At 40.7% G+C, this 18,693-nt stretch overlaps 2 protein-coding genes across 7 annotated transcripts in view; one reads left to right on the forward strand and one right to left on the reverse strand.

The window, feature by feature from the left end:
* The window catches only part of MRPL13 (mitochondrial ribosomal protein L13), a 29,709-nt gene extending 18,550 nt beyond the window's left edge, over positions 1-11,159 (forward strand). The window contains exon 7 of the mRNA XM_056486022.1: positions 10,870-11,159. Within this exon, the coding sequence (XP_056341997.1) occupies positions 10,870-10,894 (25 nt within the window). The 3' untranslated portion in view covers positions 10,895-11,159. The remainder of the gene's footprint in view (positions 1-10,869) is intronic.
* Positions 11,160-13,049: 1,890 nt separating this feature from the next.
* COL14A1 (collagen type XIV alpha 1 chain) overlaps positions 13,050-18,693 on the reverse strand; it is a 109,273-nt gene continuing 103,629 nt past the window's right edge. For 2 of the 6 annotated variants that reach the window (XM_056486015.1, XM_056486014.1), the window contains exons 46-49: positions 16,462-16,539; positions 15,341-15,496; positions 13,903-13,995; positions 13,050-13,812 (exon numbers count right to left, since the gene is read on the reverse strand). In XM_056486015.1, the coding sequence (XP_056341990.1) occupies positions 13,673-13,812; positions 13,903-13,995; positions 15,341-15,496; positions 16,462-16,539 (467 nt within the window). In that variant the 3' untranslated portion in view covers positions 13,050-13,672. Of the gene's footprint in view, positions 14,562-15,340; positions 15,497-16,461; positions 16,540-18,693 lie in introns of all 6 variants that reach the window. The other 4 variants (XM_056486013.1, XM_056486012.1, XM_056486017.1 and 1 more) reach the window with 3 other exon arrangements.

Genomic DNA, 18,693 nt, shown 5'->3' on the forward strand with positions numbered 1-18,693 from the left:
GATGCCTGTATGTTTTAAGGGAAAAGATCAAATTAAAATAGAGCTTGATTAAAGATATGTAAGGCTATAAATACAGATAAACACATTTATAACAATTATAAGTAGAAAATTAATCTTTGAGGTTTTACACTAAAACTTATATTCAAGAAATGTATACCTTACTGTATATAAAGCAGACATAAGATAGATAATAGGGAATGAATGTAAATAGCTGAATTTATTATATCAGGAGGAAAATGTCCCTTTTCTCTTTAATTGGAAATAGTAATGCAGATTTTCATTTGGAATGTGAAGAACTTGCTCAGTGCTAACGATGTTATTGGAGATTTTTTTGTGTTAAAATGTCTTGCAGTGAAGGGTTCTTTAAAGACTGTTTTGCTGGTAGCTGGAGACTGACCCACCACAGAGAAAGACATGGTATGCAAGTGGGACACTAAAATAGAGAAATAGTTTTTAAGGAAATCACAGGTGTGGAAACCCAGCAAATTGTTTGGTTTTCAGAGTGGCAAGCCTTCCCATCACCCCTCCTTCCACCATGACAGAACATCAAGAGGAATCCTGCTCCATGAAAACGGAGAATTAGAAGAATTAGAATTAAAAGTCAGAATATTCCTAGTCAGAAAAGCTTTATTCAACCATTCTTTTCTTTTATTCCTAATCCGAACCAACTGACTTCCCAACTTGTGCAGAGGTTCTTACTTAGAATCTCCATGGAGAGGTCTGAAGTAAGTGGGTTGGAAAAACATGTAGATACATGAAAGTAAATTATGTCTGTTCCAGACATATTTCAAGGTGAAAGAGATCAAAAACTAGTTCCTTTGACAGAGTTTGATTTCGTACTATGAATGAAACATTTATTTCAAGTGTGTTTGAAATTTCAAATTTTATGTATTTTAAATGAGTTTTAAAACAGAAATCATCACAGAATTCACCAGCCACATATGACTAAGCAAACAATTCTGTTCCATAAAAGCAAGGATACATCAGATTCATGAGCAAATTTTCCTGTTATATGCCATTTGAAAGTTGTTTAACTGTCTGGGTATATATATGCTTTGAGACAGTTTTAAAGGCAGGAAATTGTATTTCAAGAAATACTTGAATAAGAATGTTACCAGATATATGGAACAGCAGCCCTGTGTTGTTCCAGTGAGATGGATGCATTCCTGGGAGTTTCCCTTAAGAAAGCAGAGCTGTCTGATTGCACAGTGTGCTCGGGCTGGTGCTGGTGTGCAGACTGAATGCCTGGTCCACTGCCAGCACTCCTAGGAGCTCCCCTTGGGCCAGACAGCTGCTTGCTTGTCCTTGGGGGAACAAGTTCTTCTACACTTTCGAAGTTTTTAAAACTTGATATATTGTAAACTCTGCAATTTGGTTTTTGAAAACCAAACACCTCCTTAATGTTTATATTTCTGAGTAGCCTTCCTGATTTCTGCCCCCATGTGTACATTCTGCTTTGAGGCAGGGGGTTGCTGAGCCTGGTCTGAAGCTGTGATTTTGTTCCAGCCAAGCAGTGGGTTGGAAGGGTCCCAGTACTGACACTGTGTGTCATCCCCATGCCATGGCACGCAGATTCGTGGAAGTTCGTCAGCAGCACTCTGTGGCTTTGAAAGCAGAAAATCACAATGTTCTCAGACAGAAAAGTTTGTAGGTGATGAAACACAAGCATATTGGATGCCTGTGAACTGCAGATGGCTCTGATAATCCTCTTATGTATTCTGTGCCACTTCCAGTTCCTCTCCAGTTTTGTGTCCTTAAAGCCAGCCTTGCCAGACTCAGGCAGCCAGAAGCCACCTGTGATGTTCCCAGCAAACAAATTTGTGGGCACTGGTAAACAGAAAAACTTATGGGTTAAGAAATCCTCTCACCCACCACTTCCTTTTCTGTTTGTTTCCTTGGTAGATCAGCAGCAGTACTTATCTTGCACAATTCTACAATTTCTAGTACAAGTTTCTATTTTTAGTTACACAAATTATTTCTGGAATGTAGTAACTGAGCAGAAGGAGCAGCCAGAGATATCCTGGTTATGTGACTGAAATTATGTTCTAAACAGTACTTTTATACATGCAAGAGGCTAACAGGGTTTATTAGGTTTTTGTCTGGTAATTTCTTAGATAACTTCATGAGGTCACAGCACCAAAAGACAATTCACATTATATTGCATAGAGAAATTACATTTGGAGTATTTCCAGTAGTGTGCTATTTTACTAAGTTTACAAAATGCTTTTTTTCTCTCTGCAATGAAATACAAGGTAAAAGAAAGGAAAAATTTTTGTACTGGTCACTCTAGTTACCTTGAGAGGAGCAGAGGGAAAACCACAATGCTATCTCCAATGACAGCGAGGTCTTGAGCTATTTTTATAAGGATCATCTCAAATTTATTCATTAGCCTTTAAAATTTTGGTACCAGATTAAATTTCTCCACTTATTTTCTTAGTTCCTGTTCAGTTGTAGAGGATGTCTGCAGCCTCTTGGGATCTGTATTATGTTTTATATTATGCCTCACTTGGTAATATTCAGTTTTTATATTGAGCTAAGTACTGCCCCTCCAACTTGAGTCCTCATCTTCTCTCACAAAGCAGGGCTAGCATGTAGCGGTGTTGAGAGAAGGCTTGGCCAACACAAACTTCTGTAAAAGATTGAAGCCAGTCTTACTTTTTCCTAAAAAACAAACTGTATAAACCAGGAAAAAGCTATCCTGCCAATACAGCCCAGTTCTGTTCCAATGTACTCTTTGAGGAATCCCTCTGGCAGTTCATTTTCTGTGGCTTTTTTGCCTCTTGGTAGAAGTTACATGAACTAACTGGAGATCATTAATCCCCAATCAAATCTAGGAACTATTACTGGTAACTTTTTCTTTTTTTTTAATAGTAAGGGCATTAAATGTCTCAGGTTTTTTTGTAGCATTTCACTTAACAGCAGATTTGGAGGTAACCAAGTCTCACATTTCAAGTTACTAGAGCTGGATCTAAATTCCTGTGGACAAAAAGCCACACAGACACTTAAGAAGAAAATTGCTCTCCTCTACATTAGGTTTTAGCCACAGGCAGCAGCTGGACACTAATCAAGAAGGGTCAGTAACTCAATCATCTTAAAAATCCAACACATTCATGTTCAGATTGTTTAACCTATTGAATTCAATTACTGGCTTTTCTCTGGCATGCCTAAAACAGATCAGTGCTACTGATTCTTGTGCCTATTACCTGGGGGCAGCTTAGGTTGTTTCTAAAATGAGAGTTGAAGGTGAGAGATAATAAATTGTAACTGGGCCCTTTTACTTGAACTTTCTGAAAAGGCTCCCAAAAAGAAAGTTCCAAGGCTACTTTCCCCTTCCCTTAAAACCTGTTTATCTCATATGTGAGAATAGAAACTAAATTAATGGAAATTTGACAAGGACTAGGAGAATGGTTGTATATGATACTGTTGAACTACTTGCCCAGATGAAATTAGAGATAGATTAATTTTTAATCATTCTTTTATAAATGACTAGATTTCCTTTTTTCACTCCTGTGGCTGACAGTAAGTCTGGAAAGTATTTTACCATTCCTTCACCCAGTTCTCTGTTTATTTGAAGAATAATGTAATTCTTTGTCCAAAGCCAAGTGTACAGTGCTGCTCTGTATACAGACCTACAATTTTTAGCAGAATATATCACCAAAAGAGAAACCTTCTATTTTCAAAAAGCAGCATCTTAACAAGATGAAACTTACATATATAATCTGTTGATTTAACTTAAATATTTTTCCAGGCAGAATTCATATAAGCAAGTTCAAAATCAAGGAATTACAGTAAGTTTTAAAAAAGCTTAGATATATTTGCTTAATTTGATTTACAGAACAAGGTTTTAACCACTGTATTTTAAATTTTAATAAGCCATTCTTCATATCACTCAAAGTACCTCAATGCACATCAGATAATTTGATTTAAGGACACTTTTTAAAAACTATAGCAAGTGCTAGTTTTATATAGAAAAAAAGCAAACACATTGCAGCTGAGGATCACAAAATGCACATCTTGAGTTTTGTTTCTGCAGAAGTGAATTAGTCACTGGAGCTATACTGCCACAGCAGTATCAGCTGTTTTTTACTCTTGTTATAAAATGCAGCTTCTGTTACTGTGGTTTGTTCTCCAAGTAAAATGAGTTATACTTGTAGAAGTGCTTTTTAGGCAAGACAACAGTCTGCATGACCACACCACCAACATGGAAACAGTTCCTGTGCCCCAAGCAGAGGAATCTAGGGCTTAGAATTGACCACAGTGTGAACTGGAAATTTAATGATAGTTGAAATATCATTAGCTATTTCACTGATTATTTTACCAGAGGCACAGAGCTACCATGGGATAATAGGTACACCTTGAGCAGAAGAATGATTCTTCTCCCCCTCAGCACCAAAGTGTTGATGTTTGAGTGTAACCACATAATTTGGTTTTATAGGGAATTGTAGCAATATCTTATCCTTGGGTTTAGATTTACTAGTGTGGTCAGTAAAAAAGATGAAATGTATTCAGAAATCCCCTTTAGCTGTAGTCCTCTTACCTAATAGCTATTGACTTTGGCACAACTTGCAAAATGTTCCTGAAAATTACATATATTCCTCATGTTTCCGATTTACAGTAAATTTTGTCTCTGTGTGGAAGTTTTTCCATAAAAACAAATCTTCAATACTCAAAGTTTCATAGTTTATTCAGAAAATAACCTTAAAATGTGTGCCAGATAAACAACAATTTCATGTTATGTGTATTGTGCGCTAATTTTAGACAAAGCCAAATTACTTGGAGCCTTTTGTTATAAAAAAGGCTAAAAGCCACATATTGCCCTTAGTAAGCAGATAGGAAAGATGAGCCATAGAACCATTCTGTGTAAGCAGACAACTATCATCAGTTAAGCAATAATTCCACGTTCCTGTGACGGTGATTTCCAGAATTATGGAGAAGAGCATCACAGTAATACAGATCGAGTGTGCCTGCCAGCACAGAGTAATGGGATCAAAGAGTGAGTGGCTGAGGGCAAGTAACTAAGTGGCATGATCAGCCCACAAAATCTTTCCACCAGTTGGTTTTCCCCAGTCTGTTCAAAACAGTGTTGTTTATAAATTCCTCTAAATGAGACCTTTATGAGCTAGTGGCTATCACTTGTTAAGTACTTAAAAAATTAGGGGTATGATAGAAGTACTTCCATACCAATTATTTCTTTGTGTGTTCTAGTTTTTCAGACAAGTTTGGAGAGATTTTGTCCTTGTTTCTTAAAATTCTTGAAACTTGTGTAAGAAGGTCAGGGAGAGCTTCTGTAAAACTACACAGTCATGCTGAAGACTCCTTCAGCCTTTTGGGGAATGCTACAGTGTTCAGGAATGAGGATGGGGGAAAGGGGGGAAAAATAGCTTCTGGATAAAAAGCTTTCATAGCAGCCACAGACCTAAAACCCTGTGGGGTGAGTTACTCTAAAAACAGTTTTGATAACTGAATTAAGACAAATATTTTCTTGGTTTTGTTGTTGATGAATAATCTATGCAAATGGGAATCCTACCAGACATTAAATTTTTCAGGTAATTGAAAGTGTTGTACAGACTGTGAATGGAAGGGATGGATGTGCCTTTCCTACAGGATGGTTAATTTTAAGGGGGTTTTCATGCATCTGGAGTGCTTTCATTCATGGAAGCAGTAAAATCTTAACAGAATTCTAAGCCTATAGTCTTCAAATTTGGCTCTTGTACCACTGCTCTCATCTCAGTCGCTGTATTAGCCTGTGACATTAAGGCTAACCCCTTAAGGCATCAACCTTATGCAGTGCTGATGTAAATCCTTTCTGAACACTCCTTGTCAGTGGAGCTGAGAGGGCAGAAATTCCAGGGAACTCTGGGTCATGTGCTCCAATGGTGAGATGATTACTCACAGGTGAAGAGAAAATTGCAATTTGAGACAGAGCTTCCACACCAGGTGTGCATTGCTGAGTCAAGAGCAGGTAGTGACAGGTCACTTCTTGTGCAGCACTGACTCTTACTCCTCAGCAGAGGCAGGTTTGGAACCATCAGCAGTCATTAACACAGGTTTGGAAATGACTGTAACAATTCCATGGGATTTGACTACATAAAACTTGTTTTGAAAAGTCTCAGACAATGCAATGTAACAGCAAAGCAGTGTGAGTAGGGATTGTTTGTGGAGAGATGTCTCTCCAGGTTTTTTGAGCTTGGAAGAAGATAAGGTCATGTTATCAAATGCTGTTTATCAGCAGCATGGGGTAGTAGAAACTAGGGAGGTGTGTCACTTCTTTTAGAAGAAGGAAGGGCAATGTTGACTACCGATTGTATTGTTATAGCTAATCCTAGTGCATTTAGAAGTTCTAAGAAACAGTAATTTAGATTAAATTATTTGAAGAGATATTCTGAATCATTAAAAATGAAGAGGAAATACATTTTAAAATACTGTCTGGATTGTAAAATAACTGCTGTACGTATAGAATAGACGGTGTCATATATTACTCTACAGCCTTACCTTCATTATTTCTTTGAGATTAGTAATGCTAACCTGTCTGCTGTAAGAAGCTACAAGGTTTTAGCTTGTTTGCTAGAAATAAGATGGTGAAGTTGTCCTGTATATTTTTGGAATCAAGTTAGTTGCAGTCTAGCACAGACTAGTGATTACTTAGATTTGGCTTCCATAGAGTAACACACATACCTCCCTTATTTTATTTTTTCTGAGGCTGTTTTTATTTTTTTCTGAGGTTCCACAAAACATTGCTAGGCAAAGGGAAACAGCATTGCTGGAATGTGCTGACAAGAATTTAATAAAGATGGAGCCATGCAGCAAATCTTTTCAGAGTTGATTGAAATAAATACTCACTCCAGGAGTTGAGAGTTGAACACATTTAACTATTGCAGAGGGTCTCTGTCCTATCCTTCCTCACAGGAAAAATACCCTTGGAAGAGGATATTTCACATCACACTGAAAAAGAAGTGTGAAGTGGGTGGTCCCATCATAGTTACAAATATGCAAGTAGTTCTTTCTGTGCTGTTAGTTTCTGTTTGCCATCTGACATGTTCAGAGGTTGAGGTCATAGCTTCGTGAGCATTTTTTCTGGCTTGGTCTTAAGAATCATCCATCACTTTTCCTGCCTCTCCATTCTGCTTGTGTGGCAACAGAATGGAGAATCAGAGAACAGACTCAGATTAAAGACAACCTTGTTTTATGCAGCTGCACAAAGGGGTGTGTGCATGAGTTGGTTGGAGTTGCTAGGGAAGCACATGTATGTTCACCAAATTTCAGTATTAATTAATGATACAGGTGCCAGCTCTATGCTCTGCAGTGCTTTTCAAACATAACTGTAACTGTGAAATCTGCAGAGGCACTGAAGAGAGAATTTACAATGGCAAGCTGTAGCCCAAGGACACAAGGCTCTTTGAGTCATCTCTAAAGTCCATGAAGAAAGGCAGGACTTCTCCATGTTCTAGGGTTTATTTTGACCTCAGTCTTATTTCATGAAGTGGGCTACAGAGCAAAGAAATTACTGTTTACCTGTAAATGAGAAAACACAATCCATAGGGTTTTTTTCAGCACTGTACAGTGTAGGGCTGGCATCTGTATCAAGAGTATTTATATATAACACTTTAATTCTGCTGAGTTTTAGGAAGCTCTCAAGCAGTTACAGTGGGGACCACTGAGACCTTTTGTTTTCCATCACAAAAGCTGATCCTAGGAGCTGGATATATGTGCAGCTTTATCTGTTTTGTAAGTTTCAGTGGCTGTGAAATGTCGGCATTTTTTATCAGCTGTATTTCTCTTCTGATAACTGTGAGTATGGCTAAAAATTGGGAGAATTTACAGAATCACAGAATCACAGAATTGTGAGAATTTGGAAGGGACCTATGGAGATCATCCAGTCCAAGTCAGGATCCCCTAGAGCAGGTCACACAGGAATGCATCCAGATGGGCTTTGAGTGTCTTCAGAGACGGACAATCCATGACCTCCCTTGGCAGCTTTAAGGGATTTAAAAGCTGTTATCAGAGCTTAGGACCAGCTCTTCAGTGCCTTTTACTCAGTGGTAAAGTATTTGCTAAAAGAGAAGCACTGAGAGGCTTCCTATAATGAACGGGTTGCTGATTTAATTTGCTGAGTATTTTGCCTAGAACTCACAGAACTGTCTTAACACTTTTTATGTGGAGTATAAAAATGTTAGTGAGACAAATATTTTTTACATATTTTGATGGCAGACATCTGCTGCACAGACTAATGTTGCATATTTTCAGTGAACCCATAATAGTTTGCATTTCAGCATAGATTGCAGAGGCATTGGTTCCCACATTCCCCTATTTCCCCTTGTCTTGGAGTCTCTTGTCAATATGCAGCAAAGCTTTTTTTTTTCCTCCAAGAGTGTTACTTTAAAAGTAAAAAGAAGAAGAGAAGGAGCTATGTGAAGTCTTGGCTATGGGTGAATTTCTGAACTATCCATTCTAGGAGATAGCATTTCCTTTGTTCCAAGTGCATAAACTCAGGCCTTTGGTGAGGAAGGGCAAAAGCACTGCCATCAAAGAAGACTCTCACATGGATTTATGTCACTTATCAATGAGCAGTTACCCATTGATGCTCACAAGTAGTTCATAATTCTCTCTGAGTTGACAGTGTTTTTTGTGGACTCATATTCTTCATCTGACAAAATTCCTATAACACTTTTGCCAAAGGGAGTGTTTTTCAAGGCTTAGCTTTCCTGGTGCCAAGGACTCTTCAAAAGCAGGCCAAAAGCCAAGTACTGGTGGGCATAAAAAGCCTACTGTGGCAGTAGAAAAGACTTTAAAAACTTTTGTGTTTGTTCACACAAGTGTTTCAGTGTGAAAAATCCTGTCTTTAAGCTTCATTAACTTCATAAGACTGCAAACTAAGAGTTCAGTGTTTTGTGCATTTTTATGCATTTAAATTTTAAGACAAAGAGCATTAAAGTTGAAATGCAGATTACAAGCAAGCAAGGAAAAAAAAAGGATTTTCACCCCAGAACAAAGTGCTGTGAGACCTGTAGCTCTGCAGCACTCCAGCATAACCCTATGAAGTTTTAAGTGAGCCATTCATAGAAAAATGCAAAATCCTTTGAGCAATGCACAAGAGGATGGATTGGCCTATAAAAAGAAAAAGTAATTACTATAAGCTGCAAGACAAGGATGTCTTTGCCATGCTGCACTGCCTAAAATCTTCCATTGCTGTCCATCTGTCTAGGATGTATGTAGTGATAAAATTTCTAAGTCACTGCTGAAAATTTTTCAAAATCCCGTACTCTTACTACTCCACAAACAGTTTGATATAATGAAATACCTATTCTGGCATGCAGGGTGAGGTCTGAGTAACAAAATGTGGAATGGCAGAAGGGCTGGAGGCAGAGGATGTTTGAGGTCCCTTCTGACCCAAACCATTCTGTGATTCTATGCATTTTTCCAAGTACTGAAGTCTGGGATTCTAGGAAATGTGACTTGACTTCCCAGCACACACCAAACATTGAGTACGTTCAAGTTCAACATTAAGCAAGTATGTAAACAACCTATATGGTGCTTGCAGCAGTTCTGTCATGCACAAAAGATACAAGTCCAAATGTTAATACAGAATATGCCATTTAAATGGAAAACAAAGCAGCTTTGTGGTTAATCACAGTATGAACACTAGCTTTTCTTTATAGTTGTTCCATAAAATTCACACAGTTTTATATGCTGCCCTTGATATAACACAAATTGAATTCCAGAGTTGCTTTCATGTGAGAACCTTGTGGGCTTATGCAAGAGTTGTGTGAATGACTTCACTTTGCAGCGCTATTGCTTGGCAAATTCTAGAACTGCAACATAGGACTCAGCAAGTGTTGGATTTCTGTGTATGTCTGCAGCCATGTAAGCTCTCAGTCTTTAAAGTAAGCTGTTTCCATTGCTGTCTGCTTTTCATTTCCATTATTGAGCTAAACTACAGATAGAATTTACCATCTTTGGTTAGCGTAGTGGTTTGCAGGTTTTCCTGTAAGCCAGAATTTTTCATTCAACTTCATGGCACATCTGCACTCCTTCAGATGTCTCTAAAATCTTTGTTAATACCTCCCTTGTTGAGTCCTGGTGAGTTCACAGATGAGAGAAGCAGTGAGGAGAATTGTGTTCCCACAGCTGCAGGTGTGTGTGGGACGGGGGCTGCGAGGAGACCACTGGGCTGCACTGGGGTTTGGGGAGGGACTGGGCAGAGTCCAGCCTGTGCAGCTTCTCTGCAGGACATCTTAGGGATGTAGGCATGCATCTGGTCTGCAAACTCGGCCTTCTAAAAGCCATGAGCTGGTCTGAGCTGTGTAGTTTCAGGGAGAATGTGGTTCCTGCAGCCAGTGGCTGTGTGGCAGGCAGGGAGAGATATGTGCCCAAATAGGAAATTACAGGGGATTGCAAACAGCAGCCTGCTTCTATCTGAATTGTAGATTCAGACAGAGGGAGATTGTAGAACTTTTAAGATTCAAATTAGGAGGATTTTTAAATCATCAGTTTTGAGTAGTGCTGTGGTAGACTGTGCTGTTAACTAAAACTTACCACCTTATGCATGGATTATTTATTCTGTTTCTAAAAGTGGAGACAAATCACTGCCTGTGTTTAAAGCCCTGTGAGACTGTATTCAGTTCAAGATATTTTTTGTTTTGCTTAGGAAAGTAGGAGTGACCAGCTAGTCCTGATATATGTAAATTCTTAGAGGTCTTAGTAAATTAATTTGTTCTGTCTTGTTTGTATAATCCAGAAAATACTCATCTTTGTCAAAAAAACTTCATCAGAATAAGGAAATAAAACTACACGAGGCTACTACTGCAGCCTTAAAGCAAAGCCACTGTAGTGCACATGCACATTTCTTAAAACATTTTTTTCCCTCCACAGACCTAAAGATTTTCGAAGGAAGTAATAACAAGAAAAGAAGAAGTGCCAACAAGAGTGTGTCTCTTCCTTCAGAGAAAATTCTTCTAATATGGAAGCATCTGTGCAGCTCAGTCAACCCTTGTATGCTGAATGTTTCTGACAGCTGTTAGCAAACTTGACTTGGCAAGATTACAGAAATTGCTGTATTTGAAATAGCTAAGAATAGGTATTATCCTGTTAATACCATCTGTACTCTGCATTGTTCGATGTGGTATTTGATTTGATATTCTTATTAAAGAATTAATACCTTTGTAATGAGTATTTGTGTCTCATACAAACAATACATTGACTACTGCTATGAAGGCGCTCACTCTATAAGTTGCAAAATTTGAATTCCATGCAGGAGGAGCAGTGAATAATTATGATCACCAGCCATAATTTATCATCCTTGAGCTTTGGCCATCTTTTGATATATTTTGCTCTAAGGACCAAATGACAACTACTGTTTTTTAATAATCTTACTTTTTCAGACTACTATTTATCTGCATCTAAATCTGGGGTGTGCTGAGTGAGCAAGGGTCACTCTACTTTCTAGATGCTGAATGTCATTAAATGAGTTCTGAATGATATTTTTTCTTGATGTTGAGGTGTTACATGGTTTTCTGTGGGAGATTTGAATCTCTGTGGTTCTGTCTGCCTTGGAAAGCAGCCAGGCAGAGCATTGCTCCAGCTGGGCATGGCTTTTGAAGGTCTCTGGACTCCAGAATGTTAGTAACTCTGCTTGTTACCAACAGAACAGCCAGATGGGGCTGTTCAACCACATCCCTGGTGTTGCCCTATCACTCTCTATGGTCCTACAAGAACTTGAGATTTGGATATAGTGTTGCAGGACAGCCAGTCGGGACTAATACTTTGGGTACTGTTAGGAGGAGGCTCAAAATCTTTCAAAGACAGAATTGTTTGAAAGCTGATTTTCTTTCATCAGTGGCCTCAGTTACTTCCAGAGGACCTGCAGGTCAGCATATCACAGGCAGAACTCTGAGCTTTATCAGTAGAACCTGGATGGAAGTGGGCTAGCCAGAGAGGGGCAGAGGGAGTTTGCAGGAGGATGAATTTACACAGGTGTTCACAGCCAGTGCCAGCAGGGAATTACCCCTGTGACCCCAGGCATTGCTGTATTTAGTTTTGATAATACCTCTGAGTATCAGTTGCACATGCCAGGCTGTGGTACCTGCTTGTGGCCAAGAGAGCCATGCTCACATGGGGCCTCAATATTCTGCCAAGTGGGGTTAAGCTGCTAAAAAAGTCCATAAACTACTTTATACTTTTTTACCTTCTATTTTAAATGAAAGTGCAGGTAACGAAATGACGTTCAACTCACATTCCATCAACTTCCATCACCTTGCCCCAAGAAAACGGTTGCAGTCGGAGGTGAAAGAAGTAATGGGAAAACAGAAAGAACCTAGGAAAGTATCCAGCCCCCAGCAAGAGCCTGCTAGTCACATGTGCAAATCGTGTGGGCTGCTAGAGGCTGAGATCTAGGTGAGATAATTGGAGATTACACAGTACTCATTCATCTTCTAATGGTGAGCTGAGGGAGCTGCTGGCAGTGGCCAGAGGCCAAACCTGACAGGCTTTTCTTTGCAGTAGAATGTGGCTAGACTCCCTCCCAGTCAGGAAGATGTCCTGGGATGTACAGTACAGCCTCTCCATGTCTGTATCGGGCTAGAGAAAAAGTGTTTCAAACCTATACTTTCAACTTATATGACCATTTTGAGCTAAATCCTGCTCGGTCTCCAGAGCTGTTCAAAGCTGTTTATTGTCTCTTTATAACTTGCCATGTTTGTAGATGATGAATTGTTCTGTGCTCAAGTGCTTGGGTTGGCATTTTGCCTTCCTCTCCTCATTAGTTGATCCAAGTTGCCATCCTAACTACACCTGCCAGGCTTTTGACTTGGGCATGCCAACATGTGGAATCTCACATCTGCAGCTGGTACAACTACCTCAGCTCATAGTTACACTCTGCCTTTGTCCATATACAATTTCAAAAGTAAGGCTAAATAATGTTTATACTACGTCCTTTAAAATAAAACCATTGCCCCAAAGTGTTGAAAACAGGAAATGTATTTCCTTCTCATTACATTCTATCCCCTGAAGATCTAATGAAATTGTTTTGAGTTAAAAATCAAATGAATACAGAATTACCATACAAAAGCTTACCACTTTTATTTGCATACAAAACAGAAATGAAGGAGGTTCACAATAAATTATCAGTGTGCTCTCATGGAACATTCTTGTATATTTATTTTAGGTGAGTTAAGAAAACAACGGTCAGTTAATGTAAGAAATCTTTGCAAAAGAGTAATAAGCCAGGTGCAAGGACACTTGATGCATTGTTCTCCAGTGGATTTAGTCAGGTTACTCTGCTAGTAAAGCAATTCATCCAAAATAAACAGAAAATAATCGGGGAAAAAATGGATAACAAAACATTAACTTTTGTGAATGGTTCTACATACACAACCTAGCCAGACACATTTTTTTCAGATATAGTTAGAAGAGTGAACAGAACAGTACTCCAGAGAAAGATCTACAAGTGATGATGAAAGTGATGAAAGTGACCTTTCATCATCAGCTAGCACCAACCCACTAACATACTACACTTCTGGCATGCAAGATAATTACCACTGTTTGTTGTGTCAACTGGCCAAGTACACTTTTTTCTCCTTTAACATAAGAGCCTGTAAACATCTTGAGTGACAGGTGAGGCACAGGGACAAAAGGCCGAAGACAGGTGTGCATGAAGCGTTTCCCTTTGTTAGAGAGTTCACTGGGAGGGGCTGTCTCCGTTGGCCCGTGTGCGCTCTGGGGTCCTGGCGCTCCTTTTGGCTATCCTCCTCGCAAAGCGACTGATTCCCGGGGACCTCAGCTCCACGGCTTCCATCTCTTCTTGAACAGGAGCAAACTCTGCTTGAGCAAGATGAGGTGATGGATAGGACTGGGAGTATGGGGATGGAAGGGGGTAGGACCCGTGAACTACGTACGGCTGCTGCTCACCGTCATAAAGGTCCTCAGGGTCATAGATTTGGTAGGAGTTATGTGGCAACTGCACTACTGGGATGTCTTGATCAGTTGGCTCACCGTATCCACCTTAACCCACCACCACCAAGAGCATTCATACGGTTAACACAGGAGAAGGGGAGCAGAAAATTAAAGCATTCATTAGGAAATTGACATTTTATATATAGATACATTTCTATATCATGTGTGTGAGTATATATATATGTAATCTTTAAATACACATCTTTTATTCACATAAATGAACAATGAAAACATTTAACAAAATTAATAAGCCGGAGCAATTGGAAACCCACCAACAGACAGCCAAGTTAGTTGGAAACCACCACCACAATTTGTCAAATGTCCAGTTGTAATACTGTGCTCATTATACACTGCACACTCTGCCTGCTATAGCTTATTCCAATTATGGGCTAGAATACATGATTAGCAGGCAAAAATGGGTCAGGCAATAATTTTTAGCAGTGCCAGGAAGCCAAGTGCATGTACAGCAGCTGTAAGTTCATTAGTGGTAGTCATTATCGTTGCTGGAAAGCACAGAGCAGTTCAGCATCCATCTCTGACCTTCAGCCCAATGAGACCTGAACCAGAATGAGCCTTTCACCTTCTGGACTGGTAGCCATTGTAAGGGATTGGGCCTTAAAACAGGAAATGAACAACGGGGAGGGGAAGTGAGGAGAAAAGGATAGGAAGAGACGACAACAAAAACATTCAGGTAAGTAAAACATACAAATCAGCTCAGGGCAGATTAAACTGTAAACATCAAACAAATATGCCTTATGCATAACATTGGTAGTTTAGTGCTTTACTAATAAATTTTGATTTTAGGTTGGGTGATAAAATTTTTGGTAATTTTGTTAACTTTTTCCCATGGCCTCTCCGTGCTATAACGAGATGGGAAAGTAGGATACAGAGAAGATACAGAAAGAATAATTTTGTCCAGATGGCTTCACTGGTTAATGATGGACACGTGCATCCCTGTGCCAGGTTACACTACACTACTAGGTTTAGTAGGGGTCATGCTCTCATGCCACTCAGAGGCACATGGAAGGGGAGGTTGAGCAACACATTTGAAAAACTACAAGTGTAAAAACTCTGCTGTCACAAACATGAGTTGGTAGGGCTTCAACAGAGACCACTGAGATGGAGCAGGCTCATACAACTACACAAACATGTACAGGACAAAACCCACTAGGCAGGATCAGTTTTACAGGCTGGGATCAGACGGTGGTCACTACACTGGGTCACCTCCTCTTCGTGCTGCAGTCCCAAAAAGTAGAGCCACACTGGACACGGGGGTTTTTAGGGAGCCACCACATTTTAGTGCAAGGTTCATGGGTAGCCTCCATCTCACTTGGGCTGTTAGAAATTGCCACCCCACTCCGCAAGCGGCGGCAGTCCCGACTCCACTACTCACCTGCCAGGCCGTAGGCAGCGCAGGAGGAGGGGTCGCAGTAGCCCGGGGGCCCAGCAGGGCCCTGCGAGCCCGGGGACCCCGTGTGGCCGGCAGGACCTCGGGGGCCCGGAGACCCCGGCGGCCCCGGGCTGCCCGTCCGGCTTTCTCCTGGAGGTCCTGCAAGAACAGGGAGGTGAAACGTCTGAGTCGTGTCTTTCATGACAGCGGGGATATGAGGCCATCTTTCCTGGCCTGGAAAACGTGGCTCTGAGTGTTATAAACGCTTCCAGGAGGCAGAGCGAGCGAAGAACAAGGCATCCTGGCTCTGACTCCCCTGGGCAAGCCGAGGGAAAGGCTTCAGCCTCTGGCAAGGAAGAGAGCAGCAGCCTGAGAGGAGACCTGCTCCCAGTGAGCTTCCTCTCTGGCTGCTGCTTCACAGCTCCTAGCCAGAACTGCAGCAAATGTTTCACCAAACATCAGACTTCTGGAAAGGGATTTGCATGGACACAGGACAGCCCTGGATGCCTGCACAGCTCTTGATTCCTCCCAGTCCCTTCCAATACAGTTTTTGGGTAATGCTGTGACTTGATACCAGGGCCTAATGGCCAGGATAGCCTCATGAGGTCAATGCAATTTTACTCCTGTTTCAACAGGACGTGGTTATCACTCTCTCTGCTTTTCCAGGACCTAAATATAAATCCATGTGATACAATGTGCTTAATTAGTATGAGTTTCTCTGTCAACTCATGTTTAGCTATGACATTAAGTCAATGAGAAAACAAATGCAATTAGTCCAGATTAACTTTTTCCCCTTCCAGAACCCATGTCTGAAAAAAAAACCCAAAAAAACAAAACTTGAAACCATGTCTGAAAAAAAACCCAAAAAAACAAAACTTGAAACATTTTGAAAAGGTGGGCTTGGAGAAGCAGTTTATCATAGGGAAAATGAAAATACTTGTGTGATGGGTGACACCATCACGTGGCACATCCCAACATGATATTACATAATAAGAACATTATGACAGTTAAGGTGCCTGAATGCTACTCTTCTGCTTCTCTTCTAGGAGAAGGACAGAGCTGCTGTAAGCTTCTTCACATGTGGTCAGAGTGGTCTAACCCAAATGCCTCAAGTGTAAGTTTACCTGTGGATCCTGGTGGGCCTCGGGGTCCTTGTGTTCCAACACCTGGATTGCCTTTTTCTCCTTTCTCACCTGGTAAACCTAAGGAAACAGTATTCAGTCACATTTTGATCAAAAGTGTGAGTACTGCTTATATTTAACCAGGATTATAGTTCCATATGTTATTTCTCATCTAAAAACAGATGGCAGAGAAGGAGGGAGGTGAAAGTTAAAAATTATTTGGTTCTTTTTCCATCCTTTCCCGACAGCCTCTGAAGGGCAATGTCATTCTTGGGGTCTTAAACATTCCTGCTGCCATGGTGGTTTCATCAGGATGGTATGCAGAGGCATCAGCCAGTTTCCAGGCTGCACTTCCTGTGGAAAGCTGCCTCTAGACTACACCAAGGTGCCACTATTGTAAGTCAGAGGAGTCTCCCAATCCTCATAGCTATAAATTACTATGTGGCCCAGAAAAGTCAAATTTTTTAGTGCTACAGCAAATTTTCATTCAAACATTCACCCACCAAAGAGTGGCTCAGCACAAGATTGTCCATTGAGAGAGCTGTTACTGGTTATGGCAGATTCTTGTTAAAACATGAGAAAGGAGTTTCATCACAGTCAAAACCTGACCCCCAAATAAAGCCCAATCTGAGTGTTTCCCAGTGTTGAAACTGGTATTCCAACAGGCAGAGCCAGTGAGTTGTGCTCCTGCACTCCTCATGGGACTAAATTTCTCTCCTTGTGTCTGATCCATGGAAATCTCAAATCTAGTAATTCAGAGAAATCACTACTTACTTCCAGCTTTCCACCTCCTTCTGCACTACCTCTGTGGCATCCTATAAAAACACTTTCTATATGCAGCCATCACAATAGGCAGTGTTGAACTATAGTAGGTGTCAAAACTATAAATTCCAGACCCTGAGTTTCCACTGGTGACTTGGAAATTCTCATAAAGTCTGTGTTTGATTTGGATGGTTCAAAGACACCAAATCCAGGCTGGTTTGTGGGACTTCCCTCCCATTTTCCAGACCTCCCTCCCAGCAGTGGTAATTGCTCTCCTGGCTTCACAGCTTCCCCACTTTCAGAGTCAAAGTACCTTCATCAACACAGAGCAGAAGGAAAACAGCTGCTGCCCTGGATGGGGCAATACCTACAGTTCCAACTGACTGGGCTCCTTCCTTCCTCTCTGCTCAGGTAACTGCTGCCTCTTAGGGCAAAACAGCTGGAGAACATCTCATTCTTGTAAGGACTCATAGAATCTCAGAATGTGCTGACTTGGAAGCCACCACAGAGATCATGGAGTCTGATTCCAGCCCTGCACAGGATCATCCCCAAGAGCCACACCATGTGCCAACCACTTGTCCAAATACTTTTTGAGCACTGTCCAAAGGCTTCTTCAGCTCTGTCAGGCTGATGCTGTGACCAATTCCTTGGGGAGCTGTTCCAGTGCCCAAACACCCTCTGGGTAAGGCATCTTTTCCTAATGTCCAACCTAAACCTCCTCTGACCCAACTTCAGGCCATTCCCTTGGGTTCTGTCACTGCTGACCACAGAGATCAGTGTCTGCCCCCCTTCTCCTCAGGAGGAAATTTTAACTCCTCAGTCTCCTAGCACAACAAACCAAGTAACTTCAGCCCCTCCTCATCAGATTTCCCCTCAGAAAGTCACAGAAGATCTTTTTTATCTTCTTAAGCTAATATGTAATGGAAGCAAATAAGTAAATAAAGAGTCTAAGTGTGGGGGAAATGTTAATTAAAACCAATTAGCGGCAAAGAATTGCTCACATCAAGTTTATCAAATATGAGTCCACTGAAAATTGAAGTGGATTCAGTATCTGTGGAGGAGTTCTGGGTCTTCTGCAGGAGCAAGAAGCTTCCAGGACAATATATTGTCTGACCTAACCACATGGAAAACACAGGCCACACCACTGCAACCAATAAATCCACAGTAAGCAAATAATTTTTAACCAAAGCATCATGATCACTTTATCTTACCTCTACAAGGTTCTTTGCACTGTCCTGGCATGGTTAAGGCATTGCCTGTTTCCCTTTATTGCCTTTTATTTTCTTCAGTTGCATGATTTTGAGGAAGGGTGGTGGTGTTTCCTTCCAGATGCCTGAAATTTACTTAGCCCTGGCTTGCTTCAGACATATGCAGAAACTTATCTATTGTAATTCCCTACTTGTGCTGCAGGCCTTGTAACAAGGTAAATGTATTTAAATTATCTCTTAAACACAGGAAAGGCTTGCCCTTTGC

The sequence above is a fragment of the Oenanthe melanoleuca genome, chromosome 2 (assembly GCF_029582105.1).
Source record: "Oenanthe melanoleuca isolate GR-GAL-2019-014 chromosome 2, OMel1.0, whole genome shotgun sequence".
Classification (NCBI taxonomy): domain Eukaryota; kingdom Metazoa; phylum Chordata; class Aves; order Passeriformes; family Muscicapidae; genus Oenanthe; species Oenanthe melanoleuca.